Consider the following 26,425-nt stretch of genomic DNA (forward strand, 5'->3'; position numbering starts at 1 on the left):
TAGATAGATATAGATATAGATATAGATATATGCACACATATACACACACACATATACATATACATCTTCCTCCCTCTCTTTCACTCTGCCTTTCAACAAATAAATAAATCTTTTAAAAAATAAAATGTGATATATATATATATACTATGAAATCCTATTCAGTCACAAAAAGAGAGATAAAATCCTATCATTTGCAAAAACATAGAGGAACCTAGAAGGCATTACATTAAGTGAAAACACTAGGCACAAAGAAAAGAAACACCACATGAACTCACATGTAGAATCTAAAAAACATTCATCTCATAGAAGTAGATAGTGTGGTTACTAAGAGGGAGATAGGTGATTGGGGATATGTTGGGCAAAAGACACATAATTACAATCAGTTGGAAAGAATAAGTCTACAAAATAATGACTATAGTTAATAAGGACACACTGTATTCTTGAAAGATGCAAAGAGATGTTATGTGTTTGCAACATCACAACACAAAAATAATTATGTGAGGTAACACATTTGTAAATTAGCTAGATTTAACCATTCCTCAACGTAAGTATACCTCAACATATCATCATATACATGAAAAGTTCAATTTTATCAACTTAAAAATAATATAAAAAGTATCAAAATAGAGTTCATTGAAATTAGGAACCTCTGCTCTTTGGAAGACACAATTAAGAGAACTAAAAAGGGGGCCAGCATTGTGGCGCAGTCAGTTAAACTGCCGCCTGCGATATTCACATCCCATATGAGCTCCAGTCCAAGTCCTGGATTCTCTGATTCCGATCCAGCTCTCAGCTAATGCACCTGAGAAAGCAAAGGAAGACAGCCCAAGTACTTGGGTTCCATGTGGGAAACCTAAATGAAGTTCTAGCCTCCAGGCTTTGGCTTGGCCCAACCCCAGCCATTGTGACTATTTGGGGAGTGAACAAGAAGATGGAGTCTCTCTTTCTTTCTCTTTCTCTCTCTCTAACTCTGCCTGTCAAATAAATAAATAAATCTTTTAAAAGAAAGTGAGAGAGAATTAAAAAGCCCAGTCTATGAGAAAATATTCACAAATCACATCTCTGTCATGGGTCTGGATATATAGAATATATAAAGAATTTCAAAATTCAGTAAGAAAACAACATTAGTGAAAAAAATGAACAAGAGAACTGAACAGATCTTTACCAAAGATACATTGCTGACAGATAAGCACAAGTAAAAACACTCAATATCATTAGGAAAACACATTAACTATTGAATTAATTAAACAGACTGACCATACCAAGCGCTGATAAGGAAACAGCAACTGGACTCTCACACACTCAGTGAAAATGGTACAATCACTGTGCAAAAGGGTTTGGCAATTTCTTAGAAAGTAAAACATACATCTAGCCACACAACCCAGTCATCAACTCCCAGGTATTTACTAGGAAAATGAAAATATATATTCACCCAAAGCTTTGCACATGAATGTTCATAACATAACTTCATTAATTTTAACAACCAAATTGGAAACAATCTTAATGTCCATCAACAAATGAATGGATAAGCAACGCAATATATCCATACAAAAGGAATGTTACTCAACAATACAAAGAAACACATTACTGCTACACTTAACAACACAGAAGAGTCTTGTAATAATTATATTTGATGAAACAAGAAAAGGAATATAACTGTATGATTCCACTGATACATATTAAGCATGTACAAGAGACTACACTTAAATTATACTTTAATGAAGCTGTCTTTTCTGTCACAATACACCTCCACCATTAGTCACACTGCTATATATGACAGTGACTCCTAACTGGATAGAGAGATTTCTGCATACTCGGACAAGCTACTAGTGAGATAATTCTGAGACATCCCTTCCAAAGAGTCAATCATCGCCCTACAGCATAAGATTTGGAGTAAAAAGACGTAAGATCTTCCTTGAAAATGTTATACTAAATGAAAGAAGACAGAGGAAACAGTCACATCTAAGCAAATCTATAGAGAGATAGAAAGCAAATCTATGGAGATACAGAAAGTCAATCAGTGGTTGTGAAGGGCTAGGGAGAGACAGGGATGCTAGTAATCAATCTGGAATCAGATAATGGTGGTAACTGCAAAACCTTGTGAATGTATTAAAAACCACTGAACTGCACACACATTAAAAGAGTAAATTTCAAGGTACGTAAGAAATACCTCAGTTAAAAGTGATGGAATTTCTCAAGATCTGGAAAAAGTCAAACAAAGCAGAACCTGTGACACTGATCACATATTTTTAGATTTAACTATGGGTAAGTTATTTAACCTCTTGGAACATGAAAATTCTTGACCAAAATCATGACTCTACAAAAAAGAGCTCAAAACACTACAAAGTAATAAAAAGCATGAGCAGTAGTTAATAATGAATATAAAACTTGTAAACTAAACTGGACATGCCTCATATAATTCAGTGTTGTTACTATGTACATTAACATTCTTTTGGTTGTGTATGCAGATATGTGTAGGAAATGATACACAGAACTGACAAAAGATTTCATTTTTTAAAGTTCAACCATTTTTATTTTTTAAAAAGAGATGCAACAGAATAAACTAGTCAACTACAAAAAGGGAAGAAGTTATTTAGCGTAGCATACCTATTGGAGGTGCTTGGTATCGATCCACTGTTTTCCTTTGTCTCAAATTGTAAGGTCTATCATTTTCTTCTCCTTCTGCCTCTTCAACTTCTATATCTCCATCCTCCTCTTGAGATTCTAGTTTCCCCAACACGAAAAGAAAAAAAAGAGCAATATTTTAATCCATAAGATTTAGTTCACTCTAGAACTGAGTATTTACATTTAACTCATTACCATTCCCGCAAAGGTGACATTTAAAAGCGCCATAATATTATGATACAACATAATTAATATAATTACAAAGCAATCTAGGGGCCGTTGCTGTGGCACAGCAGGTTAACACCCTGGCCTGAAGTGCTAGCATCCCATATGGGCACCGGTTCGAGACCCAGCTGCTCCACTTCTGATCCAGCTCTCTGATATGGCCTGGAAAAGCAGTAGAAGATGGCCCAAGTCCTTGGGCCCCTGCAACCACATGGGAGACCCAGAAGAAGCTCCTGGCTCCTGGCTTTGAATCAGCACAGCTCCGGCCGTTGTGGCTGCTTAAGGAGTGAACCAGCGGGCGGAAGACCTCTCTCTCTCTCTCCTCTCTCTGTGTGTAACTCTTTCTTTTTTCTTTTTCTTTTTCTTTTTCTTTTTTTTTTTTTTCCTGACAGGCAGAGAGAGAGACAGAGAGACAGAGAGAAAGGTCTTCTGTTGGTTCACCACCCAAATGGCCACTACGGTTGGCATGCTGCGCCAATCCAAAGCCAGGAGCTAGGTGCTTCCTCCTGGTCTCCCATACAGGTGGAGGGCCCAAGCACTTGGGCCATCCTCCACTGCCCTCCCGGGCCACAGCAGAGAGCTGGCCTGGAAGAGGAGCAACCGGGACAGAACCAGCACCCCGACCAGGACTAGAACTGGAGTGCCGGCGCCGCAGGCAGAGGATTAGCCTAGTGGGCCGCAGCGCTGGCCAACTCTGACTTTCAAATAAATAAATCTTTAAAAAAAAAAAAAAGGCGGCCGGCGCCGTGGCTTAACAGGCTAATCCTCTGCCTTGCGGCGCCGGCACACCGGGTTCTAGTCCCGCTTGGGGCGCCGGATTCTATCCCGGTTGCCCCTCTTCCAGGCCAGCTCTCTGCTATGGCCCGGGAAGGCAGTGGAGGATGGCCCAAGTGCTTGGGCCCTGCACCCGCATGGGAGACCAGGAGAAGCACCTGGCTCCTGGCTTCAGATCAGCGCGATGAGCCGGCCACAGTGGCCATTGGAGGGTGAACCAACAGCAAAAAGGAAGACCTTTCTCTCTGTCTCTCTCACTGTCCACTCTGCCTGTCAAAAAAAAAAAAAAAAGGCAAACTAAACCACTATAATCTAAAAGTTGTACCTATGAAATTTATATTTATTAAATAAAGGCTTTCTATAAAAAATTAAAAAATAAAAAGCAATTTATACAGATGTTAAAGATAATACTTTTCCTACCAATGGTCAACACAGTTCTCTGTTAAATAAACCAGTTATGATCATACATGGTCTCTTGATTTACTCAGAAACTTTTAAATACAAAGCATAGAAGATGATTTAAATTTCTAACAAAGTACAGAAAATCTCAATCAATGTCCAATTAAACACTAAATAAAGTTACTATTCAAATACTACTTGATAATTAGAGGGAGCATGAAACAGACTTTAAGAATGTTTAAAGTAGTTTATTTCTTTTTTTTTTTTTCCGGGAGCCAGGTGCAGGTGCAGGGCCCAAGCACTTAGGCCATCCTCCATTGCCTTCCCGGGCCACAGCAGAGAGCTGGACTGGAAGAGGGGCAACTAGGACAGAATCCAGCGCCCCGACCGGGACTAGAACCCAGTGTGCCAGCGCCGCAAAGTGGAGGATTAGCCTATTGAACTGAGGCGCTGGCCTAAAGTAGTTTATTTCTTGACATGAGTGGTAACTCTGACAATTCATCTAACTATACACTTAAAAATATAAACTATAATGTACATAAATCCTAAAAACTCATTTTGAAAAAGTGGTTGGCCTATGTTATGATGTGACATCTATTTAAATTAAAATAGGCATATGGTCTCCAAATGCAATATATTTTATGATTATAATCACAAGCATTTATCAATATGACACAACCATATAGGGCACAGAAAAAATTTCAAGTTGCCAGTGATGCTGAATGATGTGTTGGGGGGGTGGGACCAAAACTGCAAGGAACTTCATATTTTACTCATCACATCTGAAAGTTTGTTTTATTTTTTAACTATTTATTTATTTGAAAAGCAGAGCTACAAAGACAGAGAGAGAGAGATCTTCCATCTACTGGAAGATCCAAATGGCCACTACAGCCAGGGCTGGGCCAGGCTGAAGCCAGAAGTCACAAGTTTCCTTCATGTTTCCCATGCAGGTGCAGGGGTCCAAGCATTTGGACTGTCTTCCGTTGCTTTCCCAGGCATATCAGCAGGGAACTGGATAGGAAATGGAGCAGCCTAGACTCCAACTAGCACCCATATGGGATGCCAGCATCGCAGGTGGTGGTTTAACCTGCTACAGCACAGTGCCGGCCCCTTACTTCAAATTTCTGAAAAATTTTTATTTTAACTGGCAAGTACAATATTTATATCTAAATAATACTATAAAATACCTGTATCCAAATAGATTTTTTAAACCTTCAAAAAATTATTTTTCAAATATCAAAAAATTATTTTTCCAAAAAGCATATACAATGTAATAATATACTATTCATTTTGGATAAAAATTCTTTTTCAGAAGATTTATTTATGTATTTGAAAGGCAGAGTTACAGAGAGAGAGGAAGAGACAGAGACAGAGCTATCATTCATCTGCTAGTTCACTCCCCAAATGTCTACAATGGCCAGAGCTGGGCCAGGCTGAAGCCAGGAGCTACGTCCAGTTCTCCCACATGGGTGGTAGAAGCCCAAGTACTTGGGTCAACTTCTGTTAGTTTCCCAGGCACATTAGCAGAGAACAGCATTGGAAGAGGGGTAGTTGGGACTCAAAATGACACCCATATGGGATATGGGCATCACAAGCAGTGGCTTAACCAGCTGTGCCACAACACCAGACCCCTGGATAAAAATTCTAGACATGGCATATCTACGTTAGAAATGCCACAAAGGTGTTCAGTTAATGAAAAGGGCCAGTGGGATCACATTATAAAGCTGTCTCATCTATTCTGATTTTCTCCAAAGGAAACAATATAGAGATTCTAGCTATAACAATAATATTTGCTCAATAAAATATCTTCCATAGAAATAGCAGCTTTTCAAGACTGGCTAATAATATATTAATAACAGATATTGAATAATAAATACAATCCTTCATCTAAGCTACACAAATAGAAGAAACCAGTACGATCCCTTGGTAAAGTACTACTAATCTGCATTTATGATACACCAAATCCTCTGAAAATCTCTTTCAGTAAAGATTAATGACGACAAGGTGCCAACATTGTGATACAGCAGGTTAAGCCACCTGCTTACAACACAGACATCTCCTATCGGAGTGCTCAGAGTCCTGGCTGCTCCTCTTCCAGTCCAGCTCCCTGGGAAAGCAGAAGATGGCCCAAGTACCGGGGCCCCTGCCACCTATGTGGTGGACCTGAATGCAGTTCCAGACTTCTGGCTTGGCCTGGCCTGCCCCAGTCCTTGCAGCCCTCTGGGGAGTGAACAAGAGGATAGAAGATCTCTCTCCCTCTATCTCCCTCTTCCTCTTTGTCAGTCTACCTGTCAAATAAATAAATAAATCTTAAAAAAAAAAAAAAAAAAAAAGACTAATGCCTATAAAATTAAATCCTTTAGGTGTACTAGTCATCAATTTATAACCTATGGAGCCAGTTTGCTTTGTGCCTTCATCATGTGCAAAGCTCCAGCCCTAAAATTCAATATGGGTTCTTCAGTTCAGAATCTGAATAGGCCTTGGAAAAGAACCATGCAATTTCTTCCATTAATATAATTACCATTTTCTCCAAACTTCACCATTACTCCTCCATGTATAATTAAATTTGAGGTTCAAAAAAACCCATAGAGGCTATGAATAGTAAAAATAAACTAAGTTAGGAGGAGTCTAAGCACAAAAGAGGGGGACATCATTGTGGCACAGCAGATTAAGCCACCACTTGCAATGCTTGCATCCATATGAGCTCTGGTTTAAGTTCCAGCTGCTCCACTTCCAATCGAGCTTCCTGGTAATGCTCTTAGAAAGGCAGTGGAAAATGGTCCAAGTGCTTGAGACCCTGCCACCCAAGTAGGAAACCCAGGTGGAGTTCTTGGCTCCTGGTTTCAGTCTAGCCCAGCCCTAGCTGTTGAGGCCATTTGGGGAAGGAACCAGCAGAGAAAATTGATCTCTCTCTCTTTCCTCTTGCCCTTCCCTCCCTTCCTCTCTCTCTCACTGTAACTTTGACTTTCAAATAAATACAGGGCTGGTGCTGTGGCTTAGTGGGTAAAGCCACCACCTGAGGTCCCAGCATCCCAGATGTGCACCGGTTAGAGTTCCAGTTGCTCCATTCCAATGCAGAACCCTGATAATATATACCTGGGAAAGTACCAGAGGATGGCCCAAGTGCTTGGGCCACATGGAAAACTCAGAGGAAACTCCTGGCTCCTGACTTTGGATTGGCCCAGCTCCGGCCATTGTGGCCATTTGGAGAGTGAACCAGCAGATGGAAGATCTCTCCATCTCTTCACCTTCCTCTCCTTCTTTCTCTCTCTATAACTCTGTCTTTCAAATAAATAAGTAAATCTTTATAAATAAATAAATACATAAATCTTCTAAAATAAATTTTAAAAAATGTGCACTTAAAAAAATAAGTGTAGAAGAGGCCTCACCTAATAAGCAAATTAGGCTATGGCAAATACTGCTGCAGACTAGATCACTTAAGGACTACCAGTGGCTACTAATGAAATCAATGCTACAAAAGAATGTATAATGTACATGTAAAAGCATTTTTCCAAATGAAGAAAATGAAAAATTAGAATATTTATTTCAAGTTATACAACATATATATTCAAAAGCCAAAAATCACTCCTCTACCAATATTTTATACATATTGCTTGTATATACTATTTTTCTTCCCTTTCACCTGAACGCCGGTATTTATTCCATAAGGTACAGCACAAACCTTCTTCTTCACCTTCAGTAGAAACTTCATGATGATTTTGTATTCCATAACTATTTCTTCTCAATGATTTTCTTCGTCTTTTCACTCTTGAATACATATCCATGTTTTCCTTTAAAGAGAGAAATCTGTCAATTAACACAGGATTTATTCTCTGCTACATATAATGTTAGCCCAATGGGACATGCCTGCTCAGTAAAATTTATGAAGCACATATTTGCAAGGCACAGATCCATGAAAAAAAAACTGCCTGAAGTTAGTAAATGTAAAGGTCAAAAGAAAACCAAAATGTATAAAATATTAAAAGTATACAATGCCAGGGCCAGCACTGTGGCATAGCAGGTACAGCCATTGCCTGGGCACAGGCATCCCATATGGGCACTGGTTCAAGTCTCAGCTGCTCCACTTTGGATCTGGCTCCCTGCTAATGACCTGGGAAGGCAGCTGAGGATGGCCCAAGTCCCTGGGCCCCTGCATCCATGTGGGAGACAAAGAAGAAGCTCCTGACTCCTGGCTTTGGATCAGCCCAGCTCCGGCCACTGAGGCCATTTGAGGAGAAAACCAGCAGATGAAAGATCTCTCTGTCTCTCCCTCTTTTTGCAACTCTTTCAAATAAATAAATAAATAAATGTTTTTAAAAATGCCATCAACATGTTTTCTCCCTCAAACAAATTACAGTATAGTAGGAGGGAATAAAACAGATCAGATAATTACAAAAGAAAGTAAAACAAGTTCAATGTGATAAAGAGAAGTATAAAACACTCTAGAATTCAAAGATCAGATTATAAAAGTCAAGGTATTTTTAATTAATTCAGTGCACAATTTAAAAAAAAAGTTAAAGGTTCAAATCAGAAGACTGACAGAATCAGATCAACACTTTAAGATAATTCATCTGCAAAAACTGTACAGGGCATTTTGGGGTCGGCTATGGCAAGAGGTGAATGGATGAAAGAAAAAAGCAACAAGAAAAATTCCAAACTAAACTTGAAATGAAGACAAAGGAACAATTGTGTTAACTGAAAAGTATTCAAATGCTGCTCATTCTCCTTTCGAATTACTCAATAGGTTATACTTGCAATCGCTGCCAGAGTTGATATACTCACAAATTCTGTATCTGTCCACATTCGAAGTCGCTCCACTTCTCCTGACCGACGATTCCGTCTGATGTTAATGTTGTCCATTTCCTGCAGTACAGCTTCAGCAGTACTATATTCATATAATACAACCATGGTTAAGAAAAGGAAGGGATCATATACTATGTCATACATGAAACAAGCTCTCCAGCAAAGCATAATAACGCAAAGCACAATCATCTCTGATATGGAACTGTATATATCATAATTAAATATTTTCATAATCACCATCAGAAAACAATGCCAATAAAAAAGATTTAAAAATGGAACCAATCATCTTCTAACTTAATACACAAGGAATATGCAAAAAGTCCATGGGAAATGCATATTATGAAAAAACTATGCATGGATTTCAAAGTATCTTGCACCAAAATAAACTTTTTAAGCCCATTTTCCCAAAACTTTTTGAAAGACCTTTGTATTTATTAAAATAGCTGGCACCGTGGCTCAATAGGCTAATCCTCCACCTTGCGGCACCGGCACACTGGGTTCTAGTCCCGGTCGGGGCGCCGGATTCTGTCCCGGTTGCCCCTCTTCCAGGCCAGCTCTCTGACTTCAAATAAATTAATCCATAATACCACTAAAAATAACTATCAGATCCACAGCACTGGGAAAAACAAATTTAATCTTTTTATGAGATGATAATAGTGAAAATTGTATGAAATAAAAGGACTTGTAAAAAATTTAAAACCAAGTAAGGTTAACTGAACAGGTATTCTCAGAAATTAGAAAACACTAAAGTCCAACAAATACATGATATCATCTTGGCAATTTTTATTCTATCTTTTTAATAAGCACATAATATTTACTATGAATGCAGATATTTACATACAAACTTAACTTAATCTAAGTATTAGAATAATTAATAATCAAATAAGATACTAGCACTATAGAATATAAATTACACTGATCTCCCATCGTAAGGCCAATCAGGGTGACACCGGTAGAGTTTTAATGAGTCCCCCCCCCGAAGTTAGATACTAGAAACTTAATCCCCAAAGCAACTGCGCAGAGAGGCAGGGCCTTTAAGAGGTGACGGGGTCATGAGGGCACTACGGCTACTGTGGTGGGATGCACTGGTTATATTAAGGCTAAGTTGGACCTTTTCTCCCTCACTTCCTTCTTTCATTATTCCCTCTCCCTCCCCCTCCCTCTGCCATGTTATAATGCAGCTAAGTTCTATCACCTAGGCGCCTCAGTCCTGGACTTCCCTGCCCTCGGTACCATGAGAAATAAATTTCTTTAAAGTTTAACTAGTCTGGTGTATTTCCTTCTAGTAACAGCAAACAGGCTAAGACAAAAATATAATCTGAGAAAATAAAGTTTTGAAGATATAGATGCTGAACTGATGGTCAAGTAGGCTCACTCACTAGCTAAATGACCCAACCCCACACCCTGTCTCAAAACATCTTCAATTCAAAATCTTGACTAACAACACTACTATTTACTATATATCAAAATGGAATTTAATGATGCTTAAAAATTATCAAAACCACAAATGTTAAATGAGCAAATATCAAGAGTACAGTAATAAAGACAGAATAAAATTTACTTTTTATTATTTAACTACACACAAAATAATAAGAAAATTTTAACTAAAAAACTGTCTATCACTGCTAATTATTATTAAATCAAACAAAGTTTTACAAAAATTAAATTTATTTCAAAGTCAGTGGTTCAGTTAGTTTTTAAAACAATAACTGACTTAAAACCAAATACTTTAATGAAGCTGCTTAATGCATAAACAGTCATACCTATTTACCAGTTGGTCAAATAACAAACTCTGGTTCACACTTTCAAATCTGTTTTTCCTGGATCGACAGCTTTTTCTGACTTCCATGTCACCATTTATACAAGAAAGGTCCCCATCTCCCTTCTTTTCCCCTCGAAGGGGATGGCTTCGAAGGGCTGTAAAAAGAGAGATATTTCCATTTCAAAGTACAAAAAGAGAGAAAAAACTAATTTTTAAAAAGACTAAGTTGAATATAACTGTCTTAAATGGCTTTAATATTCAATAATCTAACATTTCCATGACTATTTTTCAATAATTTAAATTATTTGCTATAATAATTTCTGAAAGTTTAGCAGTTATATACATTATGATTGAAATCCAGCTATTTTCCAACTGTATAATAAACATACTATTAAACCACTCTAGTGACTTAAAACTCCAGACTGCAGTGCCGGCATCCCATCTGGGCACCAGTTCAAGTCCCAGCTGCATTACTTCCAATCCAGTGCCCTGTGCCTGGAAAAGCAGTGGAGGACAGCCCAAGTGCTTGGGCCCCTGCACCCACATGCAAGACTTGGAAGAAGCTCCAGGCTCCTAGCTTTGATCGGCTCAGCTCCCACCATTGCAGCCATCTGGGGAATGAACCAGGGGATGGAAGACCTCTCTCTCTTTCTCTGCCTCTGCCTCTCTGTAACTCTGTCTTTCAAATAAATAAAATAAATCTCTAAGAAATATCACACTCTACCTTTCTCTACTTTAATGCTTTACTCTTATAAGAATTTCAATACTAACCAGTTTCATAAAAGAATACTCACATAAGCTACTATGTCCGTTTGGTAATGTAGCACCAGGTTGAGAAGTTAACCTAGAACACAATTATATTTAATAGGCAATAGATAAGCAAGAAAAAAAATACTACTGGAATTATTTTATATTATTACTAATATAATATGCTTTTAATATTAAAAATAAGATTGGTAATTAGGAATCAATAAAATATAATAGCTAGTTAAAAATCAACTAATTCAAGAAAAGCTTTAATAACATAAACAATTTACTCTATCATCAACTTTACAAATTAAAATCACAATGAAAAGGCTTAAGCTTAACATACCATAAACTAACCTGAAAAATATTTTAATTAATTATGGATGCTAGAAGTAGTACTGGCAAGACACTAATTATTGATTTATAAATTATAAAAAAGGTGCTTGAATATCAATATCATTTAATAATTTCTTCAAAATATTTATTACACATTTTAAACTGACAAATGAAAACTTAGCTGATTTTTCAAAATAGTCACTTTACAATTTTCCCTTTTGAGTGAAGGAAGAGAACTGTAACTCAATAGGAAGATACTAAAGGAAATGCATAAAACATGAAGACATAAGAAAAAGAGTACTTATTAGAATAATCAGAAACTTCAAAAACAAAAACTAGGGGCTGCCGCTGTGGCATAGCAGGTTAAGCCACCACCTGTGATGCTGGCAACCTGTATGGGCACCAGCCGGGCCCCTGCACCCACATCAGAGTCCTGGATGAAGCTTCTGGCTCCCGGCCTAGGCCTGACCAAGCCTTGCCATTGCAGCCATCTGGGAAGTGAACCAGTGGATGGAAGATATCTCTCTCTTTCTTTCTCTTTCTCTTTCTCTCTCTCTCTCTTTCTCTTTCTCTTTCTTTCTCTTTCTCTTCTCTTCTCATCTCTTCTCTTCTCTCTCTCTCTCTCCCCCCTCTCTGCAATTATTTCAAATAGATAAATATTTTTTTAAAAAAGAGAACTTTTTGATATACATGATTCCAGGCATATGGGGTAACTTTAAAGTAACATAGATATTCTAACAATGTGACATTTCTGAAATTCTCTGAAACAGCCCTCAAAATCCACCTAAAACCATATAGAAAAATCAATTTATTAGTTCATAAATATACTCTGGCTTTGATCCCTAAATAGCATCAACTCAGCTTGATCAGTTTATTCACAAGTCTTGGCACCAAATAAATTCTGGCTGAATACAAAGCCAACTGGGTAAAATTTTACATTTTTTAAAATATTCAAGGGGCCAGAACTTTGGCACAGAAGGCTAAGCCTCCACCTGCTATGCTGACACCCCATAAGGGCGCCAGTTTGAGTCCTGGCTATTCCATTTCCAATCCAGCTTCCTGCTAATGCACCTGGGAAAACAGCAGATGGCACAAGTGCTTGGGCCCCTGCAACTACATAGGAGACCAGGAAGAATCCCTTTGCTCCTGGCTTTGGCCTAGCTCAGCCCTGAGCTATTGCAGCTGTCTGGGGAGTGAACCAGCAGATGGAAGTACACATTCTATCTCTCTCTGTATCTCTGCCTTTCAAATAAATAAATATTTTTAAAATTTTTTCAAAAGAATAAAATGCAGACTGAAAATCATTCAACAACAACAAAACTAAAACTTTTCTAGAAAAGGGTACAATATCATTGGGAAAAAAGCACAATCAGGTTTTTGTCTGCTCTATAGAAGACAAAGCTAACTTGGCTTTTATTTTGCTGCATATGAAAGATGTTTTAAGAAAAAAGAAAACTCACTCATCAGTCATTCCAGTCACATTACAGTCATAGATTACTGTCATCATTTCACCATTATAATTTCTTTTTATAAAAAGGAGAGAAAAAAAAAAAGAAGATAGGAAGAAATACTTGGGTATTTAGGGAGAAAAATTAGATTTTAAAAGTTGGCCAACTGGGGCTGGCACTGTGGTGTAGTGGGTAAAGGCACCACTTGCAGTGCCAGAATCCTATATGGGTGCCGGTTTGAGTCCCAGCCACTCCATCTCCAATCCAGCTCTTTGCTATGGCCTGGGATAGCAGTAGAAGATGGCCCAAGTGCTTGGGCCCCTGAACCTATGTGGGAGACCCGGAAGAAGCTCCTGGCTCCTGGCTTTGGATCGACTCAGCTCTTGTCATTGCAGCCATCTAGGAAGTAAACTAGTGGATGGAAGACCTCTCTCTCTCTCTCTCTCTCTGCCTCTGCCTCTCTGTAACTCTACCTTTCAAATAAAATAAATAAATCTTTAAAAAAAAAAAAGAGTTCCCCACCCACACAATAACATTTCTAAAAAAACTGCACATTGGCCAGCGCCTCGGCTCAATAGGCTGATCCTTCGCCTGCGGTGCCGGCACACCAGGTTCTAGTCCTGGATTCTGTCCCGGTTGCCTCTCTTCCAGGCCAGCTCTCTGCTGTGACCCGGGAGTGCAGTGGAGGATGGCCCAAGTCCTTGGGTCCTGCACCCGCATGGGAGACCAGGAGAAGCACCTGGCTCCCAGCTTTGGATCGGCGGTGCACCAGCCGCAGCACGCCAGCTGCAGTGGCCATTGTGGGGTGAACCAACGGCAAAGGAAGACCTTTCTCTCTGTCTCTCTCTCTCTCACTGTCCACTCTGCCTGTCAAAAAATAAAAAAAAAATTTAAAAAATAAACAACTGCACATCAATATTCCCAAGTTAATCACTTAAAATGTAACCAGGTGGGTTCTCTGCTTTCTCCAATAAACCTTTATGAAAAAATGGTTACTTTATTTATTTTTAAAAAGGCACACACTAATACAATATCAGACTTAAAAATAATTATTCTCCTTTTCCCATATTTACCCAAGGCTGTTAGTGATTTATGAGAATTCTAAACCTCCATTCAGAAAAAGTCCCAGTTCCAGTAGAACTTTAGCCCTCTTAGTCCCTCAATTTAAATGTGTTCTAGCAATGAACATAGGTGATTATACTTCTGCCTAACTTCATGCCTCCCTCCCTCATCATGTGATCACAACAGAAATTTTCAAGCAAGTTCTATTTGTACAGTTAGTCCTATCAAATACTTTGTCAGTATCCAGAGTATGCCCTTTTATTAATCTAGAATATCAAATACCAGGCTGGCTTCTCCAACAACATACACACACACACACACACACCACGTTAAATAAATAACTAAGCATATGGTTAGTAGCTAAATATCAGTTGGCAAAAGTAAATAAAATGGAATTCTGTATTCAAAATGTTTGTAAGCAACATCTATTTAAGTTAGCATGTATATTTATAAATGACTACACATAAAGAAAAAAAATAAATCATTAAAATTATATTGATAGGGGCCGACGCTGTGGCGCAGCATGTTAAAGCTCCAGCCTGCAGTGCTGGTATCCCCTATGGGCACCAGTTTGAGTCCCGGCTGCTCCTCTTCATATCCAGCTCTCTGCTATGGCCTGGGAAAGCAATAGAAGATGGCCCAAGTACTTGGGCTCCTGTACCTGCATGGGAGACCCAGAAGAAGCTTCTGGCTTCAGATCAGCTCAGCTCTGGTCATTGTGGTCATTTGGGGAATGAAACCAACAGATGGAAGATCTCTCTCTCTCTCTCTCTCTCTGGCTTTAACTCTCTCTGTAACTCTTTCAAATAAATAAAATAATTCTTTAAAAAATTATATTGATAAACTTGGGATTTCAAAATATAAACCCCTTGGGGGCAGCGTTGTGGCATAATGGGTAAAGCCACCACTTGCAATGCCAGCATCCTATGTAGGCACCAGTTTGAAACCTGGCTTCCCCACTTCCAATCCAGTTCCCTTCTAACGTGCCTGGGAAAGCAGCAGAGGCCAGCCCGGGTGCTTGGGCCTCTATACTCACACAGGAGAACATGAAAAAGCTCCTGGTACCTGGCTTCAGACCATCCCAGCTCTGGTCATTGTGGCTATCTAGGGAGTTAATCAGTGTATGGAAGATCTCTTTCTTTGTTTCTCTCCCATTTTCTAATAATCCCTTTCAAATAATTAAATAAATTATACACATACACACACACACATATAAATATAAATATAAATATAAACCCAAATTTCTCCCTAACAGAACTCTTAATCTAACTCAAAATACTCATGAAGACTCAGAAGTTCTGGGTACAGTTTTAACCGTATTTTTATTCAATTACCTATCTCTTAAAAAAATTATTTCACAGGGGCTTGCACTAATGGCATAGCAGGTAAATCCACCACCTGCAGTACTGGCACTCAATATGGGCACTGGTTCGAGTCTTGGCTGTTCAACTTCCAATCCAGCTCCCTACTGATGGCCTGGGAAAGCAGTGGAGGACAGTTCATGTCCTTGGGCCCCTGCACTCACATGGGAGACTCAGAAGAAGCTCCAGGCTCTTGGCTTCAGAGGAGCCCAGCTCCAGCCATTGTGGTCATTTGGGGAGTGAATCAGCAAATGGAAGACCTCTCTCTCTCTCTCTCTCTCTGCCTCTGCCTCTGCCTCTGCCTCTGTAACTCTACCTTGCAAATAAATAAATCTTTAAAAAAAAAATTAACTCACAAATCAACAGCTAACTTCTTTAAAGAAGTTAGTGGTCGGGGCCGGCACTGTAGCACAGCAGGTTAACACCCTGGTATGAAGCACCGGCATTCCATATGGGCGCCAGTTCAAGTCCCGGCTGTTCTACTTCCGATCTGGCTCTCTGCTATGGCCTGGGAAAGCAGTAGAAGATGGCCCAAGTCCTTGGGCCCCTGCACCTGCGTGGAAGACCTGGAGGAAGTTCCTGGCTCCTGGTTTCAGATCGGCACAGCTCCGGCCATTGCAGCCAACTGGGGAGTGAACCATCGGATAGAAGACCGCTCTTTCTCTCTCTCTCTCTCTCTCTGCCTCTCCTCTCTCTGTGTAACTCTTTCAAATAATTAAATAAATCTTTTAAAAAAAAAAAAAAAGAGAGAGAGAGAAGTTAGTGGTCAGGGACTAGTGCTGAAGCATAGAAGGTTAAGCCTCCAACTGCAATGCTGGCATCCCATGTGGACACTAGTTCAATTCCCATCTGCTCCACTTCCAATCCAGCTCCCTGCTGATGGCCTGGGAAAGCAGTGGAGGATGGCCCAAGTCCTTGGGCCTCCAGTGAGACCCAGAAGAAGCTTCTGGCTCCTGGCTTCGGCCTGGCCCAGTCCCGGCAGATGCAGTCATTTGGGGAGTGAACCAGCAGATAGAAGATCTCTCTTTCTCTCCCCTTCTCTATCTGTATCTCTACCTTTCAAATAAATAAATCTTTCTTTTAAAAAAAAAAAAAAGTTAGTGGCCTTTGCAAAGTTCTTTAGGACTCATTATTTTTCACAGTTAATATTAATTCTTGTGGCTAGCACTGTGTCGCAATAGGTTAATCCTCCACCTGCACCACCAGCATCCCATATTGGCGCCGGTTCTAGTCCCAGCTGCTCCTCTTCCAATCCAGCTCTCTGCTGTGGCCTGGGGAAGCAGTAGAAGATGACTCAAGCACTTGGGCTCCTGCACCATGTGGGAAACCCAGAAGAAGTTCCTGGCTCCTGGCTCTGGATTGGCCCAGCTTCGGCTGTTGTTGCATTTGGGGAGTGAACCAGTGGATGGAAGACCTTTCTCTCTGTCTCTCCCTCTCACTGTCTGTAACTCTCTCTCTCTCAAATAAATAAATAAAAACTTTTTTTTTTTTTTTTTGACAGGCAGAGTGGACAGTGAGAGAGAGAGAGACAGAGAGAAAGGTCTTCCTTTGCTGTTGGTTCACCATCCAATGGCCGCTGCGGCCGGCACGCTGCAGCCGGTGCATCTCGCTGATCCAAAGCCAGGAGCCAGGTGCTTCTCCTGGTCTCCCATGGGGTGCAGGGCCCAAGCACTTGGGCCATCCTCCACTGCACTCCCGGGTCACAGCAGAGAGCTGGCCTGGAAGAGGGGCAACCGGGACAGAATCCAGCACCCCGACCGGGACTAGAACCTGGTGTGCCGGCACCGCAGGCGAAGGATTAGCCTATTGAGCTGCAGCGCCAGCCAAATAAATAAATAAAATCTTTAAAAAATATATATACTAATTCTTGGAGGCATAGCAGGCTAAGCTGCTGCCTGAGACACCAGCATCACAAATGGGCACAAGTTTGTGTCCCAGCTGCTCCACATTTTTTTAAGATTTATTTATTCATTTGAAAGGCAGAGTTACAGAGACAGAGACAAAGAGACAGAGACAGAGAGACCCTCCATTCCCTGGTTTACACCCCAAATGGCCACAATAGCTGAGGCTGGGCGAGGTGGAAGCCAGGAGCTAGGCACTTCTTCTAGGTCCCTACATGGGTGCAAGGGCCTGAGCAACTAGGCCATCTTTCACTACCTTCCCAGGCATGTAAGCAGAAAGCTGGATCTGAAGTGGAACAGCTGGGTCTCGAACCAGTGCCTACACAGGATGTCAGCATTGCAAGCACCTGCTTCACCAGCTACAGCAGCACCAGCCTGGCTGCTCCACTTTTGATCCAGTTCCCTGTAAATGTGTCTAAGAAATCATAAAAAGATGGCCTAAGTGCCTGGGTCTCTTACCACCTACATGGGAGACCCAGAAGAAGCTCCTGGCTTCTGTTTAGCTCAGCTCTGGCTGTTGTGGCCACTCGAGGAGTGACCCAGTGGATGGAAGTCCTCATTCTCTGTCTCTCCTTTTCTCTCTGTAACTCAGATTTCAAACAAAGAAATAAATCTTTTAAAAAAAAAAAAAAAAAAAGATACTTAAATAGAAGCATAACCATCTTGATCTCCAATCTTCCGAAACATTTCGGAGGCCAGCAGTATGGCCTAGCTGGTTAGGCTTTCACCTACGGCACCAGCAATGGGTACCAGTTGGAGTCCAGGCTGTTCCACTTCCAGTGCTGCTCTGTGCTAGTAGCCTGGGAAAGCAGTGGAGGCTGGTCCAAGTGCTTGGGCTCCCTGTACCCTGGAGATCTGGAAGAGGCTCCTGGCTCCTGGCTTTGGAATCACCCCACTCTGGTTATTGCAGTCATTTGGGAAGTGAACCAGTGAATGGAAGACCTCTCTATATATATTTCCCTCTTTCTGTAACTCTCCCTCTTTCTGTAACTCTGCCTCTCAAATAAATAAATAAGTCTTTAAAAAAATAAAAATTAAAAAAAAACAAATATTTTGAGGCCTCTTTATATGAAAGACATGATCAAGACCAATTTACATGAAGATCTTCTGGGTAAATATGGGAAATCTGGTGTAAATGGATAAGCTTGAATAAATTTTAACTATAAAAGAATATTTTGTAGGAAAATTTATCCAGAAAAATGAAGCCTGATTCATTCATGTAATAAATGCAGAATACAAATTACACCACGTTGATCAAGTCTGCAAGTGTAATTAAATAGCAGTACTCAATTAAAGTAACACCACTGTAATGATTTAGAGCTGTTTCATCTCAAGAATATATGACTGTGGGAAAAAAAAAATCAACAGACTATGATTCATGTATTTTTCCACTTAGCTCCCAGACAATGGAAAACAAAAAACTTAAATGGTACCTCTTACAAAACATACTGTAATAAGCACAGACTACTGGGAGGAGGGTGGGGGGGAGGCTGGTACCAGCAAACGGACACAGACTGTCAGAGTCTTCACAGCCCAAAGATTTTTTTTTAAAGTAAGAAGTAACAATGCCCAGAATTAACCAACAAATAAAAAAAATTAAAAATATTTTTAAATATTTGTAGAAGGAATGAAAACCAAGGACTTCATTTGTAATTTTGTTTGCAATTGGCAGATCAACTACACTTCTATATGAAATACTTTGGATAAAAGAGATTCTGGATTTCAATCTTTAAATCTTTTCTGTGTGTGTGACTATCCTCTCTAAATATTACCATTTCCTTCAAAACAAAGAAATTAAGATTTTTTGATACACAGTGAACTACAGAATGAATTTAAGTTGAAAACTGGATAATGGATGAAAACATTTCTTTAAAAATTAAAATTTCAATACCTTTCATTAAATCACTTCAAACAGAATATTCAATAAAGCTAAAAGGGAAGGCTTTATTTTTTCAAATAGTAATAAAATTCTAACCACACGTTTTATATAAACTTTCAGAACTATAAATATTTATACATATTCAAGATCTAGAAAAGTCCTTTACTGTTTTAGCAATTAAGTTTCTATAATATACTATAATCTTCATATAACAAATATATCGTGCAGCATATTTGGAAAAAATAAAATTATAGACAAAAATTATAACATATTTAAGTACAATCAACTTATATTTTTAGATATCAGTTTTTTATAAGTGACAAAAATCAGCATTGATATCAGCCTTAAATCACAATAAGCAATTCAGGAAGAGACAAGCAATGAGGACTCCTTCCTCACCTGGCCTGTCCAGTGGATATGTTCCATTCCTCTCGCTGACCAGTGCTTCGTGACTTTGATTTGTCTTTGCAAACAGAATCAGGTTGTTTCAAAGTGCGTTTGGCTGGAGGAGAAACGTGGCTATCACTTAAACTACCATCAACTTCAACTTTCTGAAAGACAACATAAAAATATACTTATTATTCCTATTAAGACAAATAAAATTCCTAACATTCTTGGATAATCAAATACAGTAGTTTTTCAATCAATAAATATATACAGTAAAATATATTAATCCATAAGTAAAGAAACAAGTTAGAAAGATTAAATTTATAACCAAAAAAGTATATTTTGGTTGTTTTTATTTTGAAAAATTTCAAGACAAAGTGTGTGATTGTTTAAAGTATGTATACACCTTTCTATGACATTTTTCTTCATATGCTCCAAAATACTCTACTGCATTTTCATTCTCCCGATCAGGAAATCAATACTGGTGTAACGCAGCTAATTCACAGACAAAAATTTTCCCAAAAATTTACCAATTTTACCCAAAATTGTCTATCTTTTTTCTTTTAGGTCCAAGATCCTATCCAGAATATGTACTACATTTAGTTATCAGACTTCCATCTACTAGCACAGTGAGTGTTTCCACTCTCTCCCAATCTTTTATGCCTTGTCTTACAGGCATTTGATCCTCCAGGATAACCCCCTCAGTCTAGGGCTAGATGGTATTCCTCATAATTGCATGGAGGCCATATATTCTTAGAATATACAGAAATGATGCCATGCGTTCTATATCTACCCACTTATCACTAGGGTTATTAACCTTGACCACTTTGTAAAGTTGGTGTCTGCCAGCTTCCTCCCCTATAAACCCAATATTTTTCCCCATGAATCTAGTTAGATTTTAGAGAATTATTCTGGTAATTTACCAATATCCCATTCCTTATTAAATCTCCACCCTCCAGCCTTAGCATTCATTGACAATTTTTAACTATTATCATATACCATTATGATGGTAATCATCTAACTTCATGATTCCTTCTACTTTTTTTTTTTTACAAATTTTTATTTAATTTCATTGCATTTGAAAGGCAGAGACAAAAATAGAGATAGATCTTCCATCATTTCCACCAAGGCAGGACCAATCCAAAGCCAGGAGCCCAGAACTCAATTTAGGTCTCCCACATGGGTGGAAGGGACTTAAGCCATCACCTGCTGCCTTCCATGCTACACACTAGCAGAAAGCTGGATAGGAAATAGTGTAGCTATGACTCAAACCAGGAACTCTAATCAGATGCAGGCATCCCCAAGCAGTGACTTAACCACCATGCCAAATGCCTGCCCGACCTCTACCCTTTATTAGTTGGAATTCTACTTTTTTTTTTTTTTTTTTTTTTTTGACAGGCAGAGTGGACAGTGAGAGAGAGAGAGAGAGAGAGAAAGGTCTTCCTTTTTGCCGTTGGTTCACCCTCCAATGGCCGCCGCGGCTGGCGCGCTGCGGCCGGCACACCGCGCTGATCCGATGGCAGGAGCCAGGTGCTTCTCCTGGTCTCGCTAATCCTCCGCCTTGCGGCGCCGGCACACCGGGTTCTAGTCCCGGTCGGGGCACCGGATTCTGTCCCGGTTGCCCCTCTTCCAGGCCAGCTCTCTGCTGTGGCCAGGGAGTGCAGTGGAGGATGGCCCAAGTGCTTGGGCCCTGCACCCCATGGGAGACCAGGAGAAGCACCTGGCTCCTGCCATTGGAACAGCGCGGTGCGCCAGCCGCAGCGCACTACCGTGGCGGTCATTGGAGGGTGAACCAACGGCAAAAAGAAAGACCTTTCTCTCTGTCTCTCTCTCTCTCACTGTCCACTCTGCCTGTCAAAAAAAAAAAAAAAAAAAAAAAGAGCTTTCCCTGTCCCTTCATTCATTCACTCAGTTATATTAGGATGAACTCATGACATCTGATTTAGTTCTGTGCTTTATAATCCCTTATTCTGCACACCGTGGGAGGCAGCAGATGATGGCTAAAGTACTTGAATCCCTGTCATCCAAGAGGGAGAGACTCAGATTCAGTTCCAGATTTCTGGTTTCAGTCTGGTCTTGTTGCAGCCATCTGGGGAGTAGACCAGTAGATAGAAGATCTCTTAGTCTCTCTCTCTCTCCCCCCATAACTGCCCTCCAAGTAGATGAAAATAAACATTTTTTTGCAAATACACTTAATTGCTCTTTCAGTTAACTTACTCAATGTATCCAATCTTTAAACCAGAATCCTCCTCTATCACACTTTAATCATACCCCCTCCCCAACCCAAGTCTTCAGACTACAGGAAGTTCACTGTCTTGCACAGCACCCTTCTCTTCACCTTGTAATTCCCTGGATGTTCAAGGGAGATAGGAAAGAGAAAGAAGGGAAGATTAATCTTTTCATTAAAGAATATTTCATTCATATGCTAATACTGTATTTTACTATGACTTGACAATCTATCAGTATTTCAAGGCTATATATGACAATCTTCAACAAGCTACCACATGAAAATGAGAAATTTACTTGTTCCCTTTTGTGCTACAACTCTCTTTTAAGAATAACATACAAAAATTATCCATTTCAGGGCCAGCATTATGGCATAGCAAGTAAAGCTGTCACTGGCATCCCACTTGGGCACTATATGTTCCAGCTGTTTCATTTAAGATTCAGCTCCCTGTTAATGGTCTGGAAAAGGCAGCAGAAGATAGTCCAAGTGCTTGAGCCCCTGCACCCACATGGGAGATCAAGAAAAGCTCCAGGTTCCTGGCTTAGGATTGTCCCAGCTCCAACAGCTGTGGCCATCTGGGAAGTGAACCATCAGATGGAAGACCTTGCTCTCTTTCTTTCTAACTCTGCCTTTCTAATAAATAAAATAAATATTTTTTTTCAAAATAGATTTATTTATTTGAAAGGCAGAGTTACAGAGACAGAGAGATATCTTCCAGCCACTGGTTCACTACTAAATGGCTGTACCGGCTGAGGCTAAGCCAGGCCAGAGCCAAAAGCCAGGAACTTCATCTGGGTCTCTCATATGGATAGAGAGACACAAGCACTTGGGTCATTTTCCACTGCTTTCCCAGGCACATTAGCAGAGAGCTGGATTGGAAGTGGAGCAGCCAGGATTTTAACAGGCAACCATATGGGCTGCCAGTGTTACAGGCAGCGAGTAATCCCACTACATCACAATGCCAGCCCCAGCAAGAACTAAAATGCACAAAAGGAAAAGCAATAAGAAATTCAGGGGCTAGTGTTATGGTGCAGCAAGTTAAGCTGCCACCTGCAACACCCACATCCCATATCAAAATGCTGGTTCAAATCCCAGCTGCTCAGCTTCTAAGCTCCCTGCTAATGCATCTGGAAAAATCAACAAATGATGATTCAAGTACTGCAGCTCCTGGCTCCTGGCTTCAGCCTGAACCAGCCCCAGCCATGGAAGTCACTTGGGAGTGAATCAGCAGATAGAAGACACCCCTCTCTGGTCAGTCAGTCTGTCTGTCTCTCTCTGTCACTCTGCCTTTCAAAATAAATGAATTTTTTTTTAACTTTTATTTAGTAAATACAAATTTCCAAAGTACAGTTTATGGATTACAATGGCTTTACCCCCCCCCCCCATAACTTCCCTCCCATCTCCCACTCTCTCCCATTCCATTAACATCAAGATCATTTTCAATTCTCTTTACATACAGAAGATCAATTTAGTATATATTAAGTAAAGATTTCAACAGTTTGCACCCACACAGAAACACAAAGTATAAAATACTGTTTGAGTACTAGTTATAGCATTAATTCACATTGACCAACACATTAAGGACAGAGATCCTACATGAGGAGTAAGTGCACAGTGACTCCTGATGTTGACTTAACAAATTGACACTCTTGTTTATGGTGTCAGTAATCTCCCTAAGCTCTAGTCATGAGTTGCCAAGGCTATGGAAGCTTTTTGAGTTCGCCAACTTTGATCTTATTTAGTAGACAAGGTCATAGTCAAAGTGGAAGTTCTCTCCTCCCTTCTGAGAAAGGTATCTCCTTCTTTGATGGCCCGTTCTTTCCACTGGGATCTCACTCGCAGAGATCTTTCATTTGTTTTTTGTTGTTGTTGTTTGGTTTTTTGTTGTTGTTGTTGTTGTTGTTTTGCCAGTGTCTTGGTTTTCCATGCCTAAAATACTCTCATGGGCTCTTCAGCCAGATCCGAATGCCTTAAGGGCTGATTCTGAGGCCAGAGTGCTGTTTAGGACATCTGCCATTCTATGAGTCTGCTGTGTATCCTGCTTTCCATGTTGGATCATACTCTCCCTTTTTTATTCTATTAGTTAGTATTAGCAGACACTAATCTTGTTTATGTGATCCCTTTGACTCTTCATCCTTTCATTATGATCAATTGTGAACTGAAATTGATCACTTGGACTAGTGAGATGGCATTGGGCAGGGGGAGCTGGTGCTGTGGCACAGCAGACTAGGCCACCACCTACAGCACCAAGATACCATATGGGCACTAGTTCAAGTCTCATCTGCTTCACTTCCAACCTGGCTCCCTGCTAATATGCCAGGGAAAGCAATGGAAGATGGCCCAAATCCCTGGGCCCCTACCACTCACAAGACCTGGAAGAAGCACTTGGCTCCTGGATTCAGCCTAGCTCAGCCCTGGTGGTTCCAGCCATTTGGGGAAGAAACCAACAGATGGAAAATCTGTCTCTCCTTCTCTCTCTGTAACTCTGACTTTTAAATAAATAAATAAATCTTAGGGAAAAAAAGGAAAGAAATCAAACATCAGGGTAAAGCACTGTGGTTCAGAGAAGTAAGTCATAGCTTGAGATGCCCAGCTACCTCACTCTTACCATTCAGCTTACTGCTAATACACCTAGGGGGCAGCAGATGATGACCCTAGTACTTGAGTTCCTGTCACCTACATGGGAGACCCAGATGGAGTTCCTCACTCCTAGCTTCAGCCTGGCCCAACCCAGGCTTTTACAGGCATTTGGGGAATGACCCAGTAGACAGACAATGTATCTCTCTTTCTCTTTCTCTCCTCCCCTCCCTTTCAAATAAATAAATCTAATAAAAAAAAAAGAATTTAAATATCAGGGTTGGTCATTTAGCACAATGGTTAAAACAAAACTTGGGACACCATATCGCATACCAGAGTTCAAGTCCTGGCTCAGTTCCCAATTCCAGTTTCCTACTGATGGACACCCTGGGAGACAGCAGTGATGGCTCAAATAGTTGGGTCCTTGCCACCCTTGTGGAAGACCTCAACTGAATTTGTGGTTACTGCCTTTGGCCTGACCTACCCACAGCTGTTGGTGGATTTGGGGAGTGAACTAATGGATGGGATATCTCTCTGTTTGTTTCCATGTATCTATCTATCAAATAAATTTTGATAGATAGCTTTCAAATAAATTTTTTACAAAATACAAAATAGAAATTCACACATTAGAATGCCTACAATTAAGGTTAACAAATGTTAGTTGTATAACTAACCACCACTATTTGCTAAGTTCCCAAGAAAAGCTGGTTACCTGCTTCCAAACTATCTTTATCAGAGTTAAAAAAAAAAAAAAAAAAAAAAAAAAAAAACATCTGAGGGGGCCGGTAGTGTGACATAGCAGGTAAAGCTGCAGTCTGCAATGCAGTCATCCATATGGGCACTGGTTGGAATCCTGGCTGCTCCACTTCCGATCCAGCTGCTAATGTGCCTGGGAAAGCAGCAGAAGACAATCCAAGTACTTGGGCCCTTGAATTAACATGGGAGACCCAGAGGAAGCTCCTGGCTCCTGGCTTTGGCCTGGCCCAGCCTTGGCCACTGCAGCCATTTGAGGAGTGAACTAGATGGAAGATCAATCTCTCTTTTCTCTCTCTCTCTCTCTCTCTCTCTCTCTCTCTCTCTCTCACTGTGTGTGTCCTTCTCTCTGTAAACTCTACCTTTCAAATAAATAAGTAAATCTTATTTTAAAAATGCCGTTTGAGTTATAATTCAATCATGTGATGACAATTTATCAATAAACACACTTATTCCACTTCAACAATGTGAGCTTTTTAAAATTGTGCTATTTCAATTCCCCAGAGCCTTGCCCTCTCCAATCCCACCCTTTATACTATCTCAGCCACTCCACCCTAGGATATTTATTGGATTCCCAGGGCAAGAGTGCCATGGAGGACACCTAACTCAACTACTCCTCCAACACATTCGACACTCCTAACCTAGTCTATGGACCAAGAGTATGGGTATCACCTGGGAACACCTCAGAAATACAGAATCTCAGAGCCAGTGTAGTGGTGTGGCAGATAAAGCCACCATCTGCAATGTCAGCATCCCATATGGGTACTGGTTCATGTCCCGGCTGCTTTACTAAGCAGCAAAAGATGGCCCAAGTACTTGGGCCCTTGCCTCCCAGGGGCAGAGATGGATGAAACTCCTGGCTCATGGCTTCAGCCTGGCCCATCCGTAGCTGTCGCAACCACCTAGGGAGTAAATCAGCAGATAGAAGATCTCCTTATCTCCTTGTCTCTGCCTCTCTCTCTTTGTGCAACTCTTTCAAATAAATAAATAAACCCTTTAAAACAAAAAGAAAAATGTAAGGCCGGTGCAGCGGCTCACTGGGCTAATCCTCCACCTGCGGCGCCGGCACCCCGGGTTCTAGTCCTGGTTGGGGCGCCGGATTCTGTCCCGGTTGCCCCTCTTCCAGGCCAGCTCTCTGCTGTGGCCCAGGAAGGCAGTG

At 40.4% G+C, this 26,425-nt stretch overlaps 1 protein-coding gene across 2 annotated transcripts in view; it reads right to left on the minus strand.

The window, feature by feature from the left end:
* ATAD2B (ATPase family AAA domain containing 2B) overlaps nucleotides 1–26,425 on the minus strand; it is a 207,040-nt gene that overhangs the window by 152,279 nt on the left and 28,336 nt on the right. For both annotated transcript variants that reach the window (XM_062209028.1, XM_062209027.1), the window contains exons 2-7: nucleotides 19,722–19,873; nucleotides 11,383–11,432; nucleotides 10,590–10,743; nucleotides 8,806–8,908; nucleotides 7,706–7,814; nucleotides 2,608–2,724 (exon numbers count right to left, since the gene is read on the minus strand). In XM_062209028.1, the coding sequence (XP_062065012.1) occupies nucleotides 2,608–2,724; nucleotides 7,706–7,814; nucleotides 8,806–8,908; nucleotides 10,590–10,743; nucleotides 11,383–11,432; nucleotides 19,722–19,873 (685 nt within the window). The remainder of the gene's footprint in view (nucleotides 1–2,607; nucleotides 2,725–7,705; nucleotides 7,815–8,805; nucleotides 8,909–10,589; nucleotides 10,744–11,382; nucleotides 11,433–19,721; nucleotides 19,874–26,425) is intronic.

Source organism: Lepus europaeus, chromosome 13, assembly GCF_033115175.1.
Source record: "Lepus europaeus isolate LE1 chromosome 13, mLepTim1.pri, whole genome shotgun sequence".
Taxonomy (NCBI): Eukaryota; Metazoa; Chordata; class Mammalia; order Lagomorpha; family Leporidae; genus Lepus; species Lepus europaeus.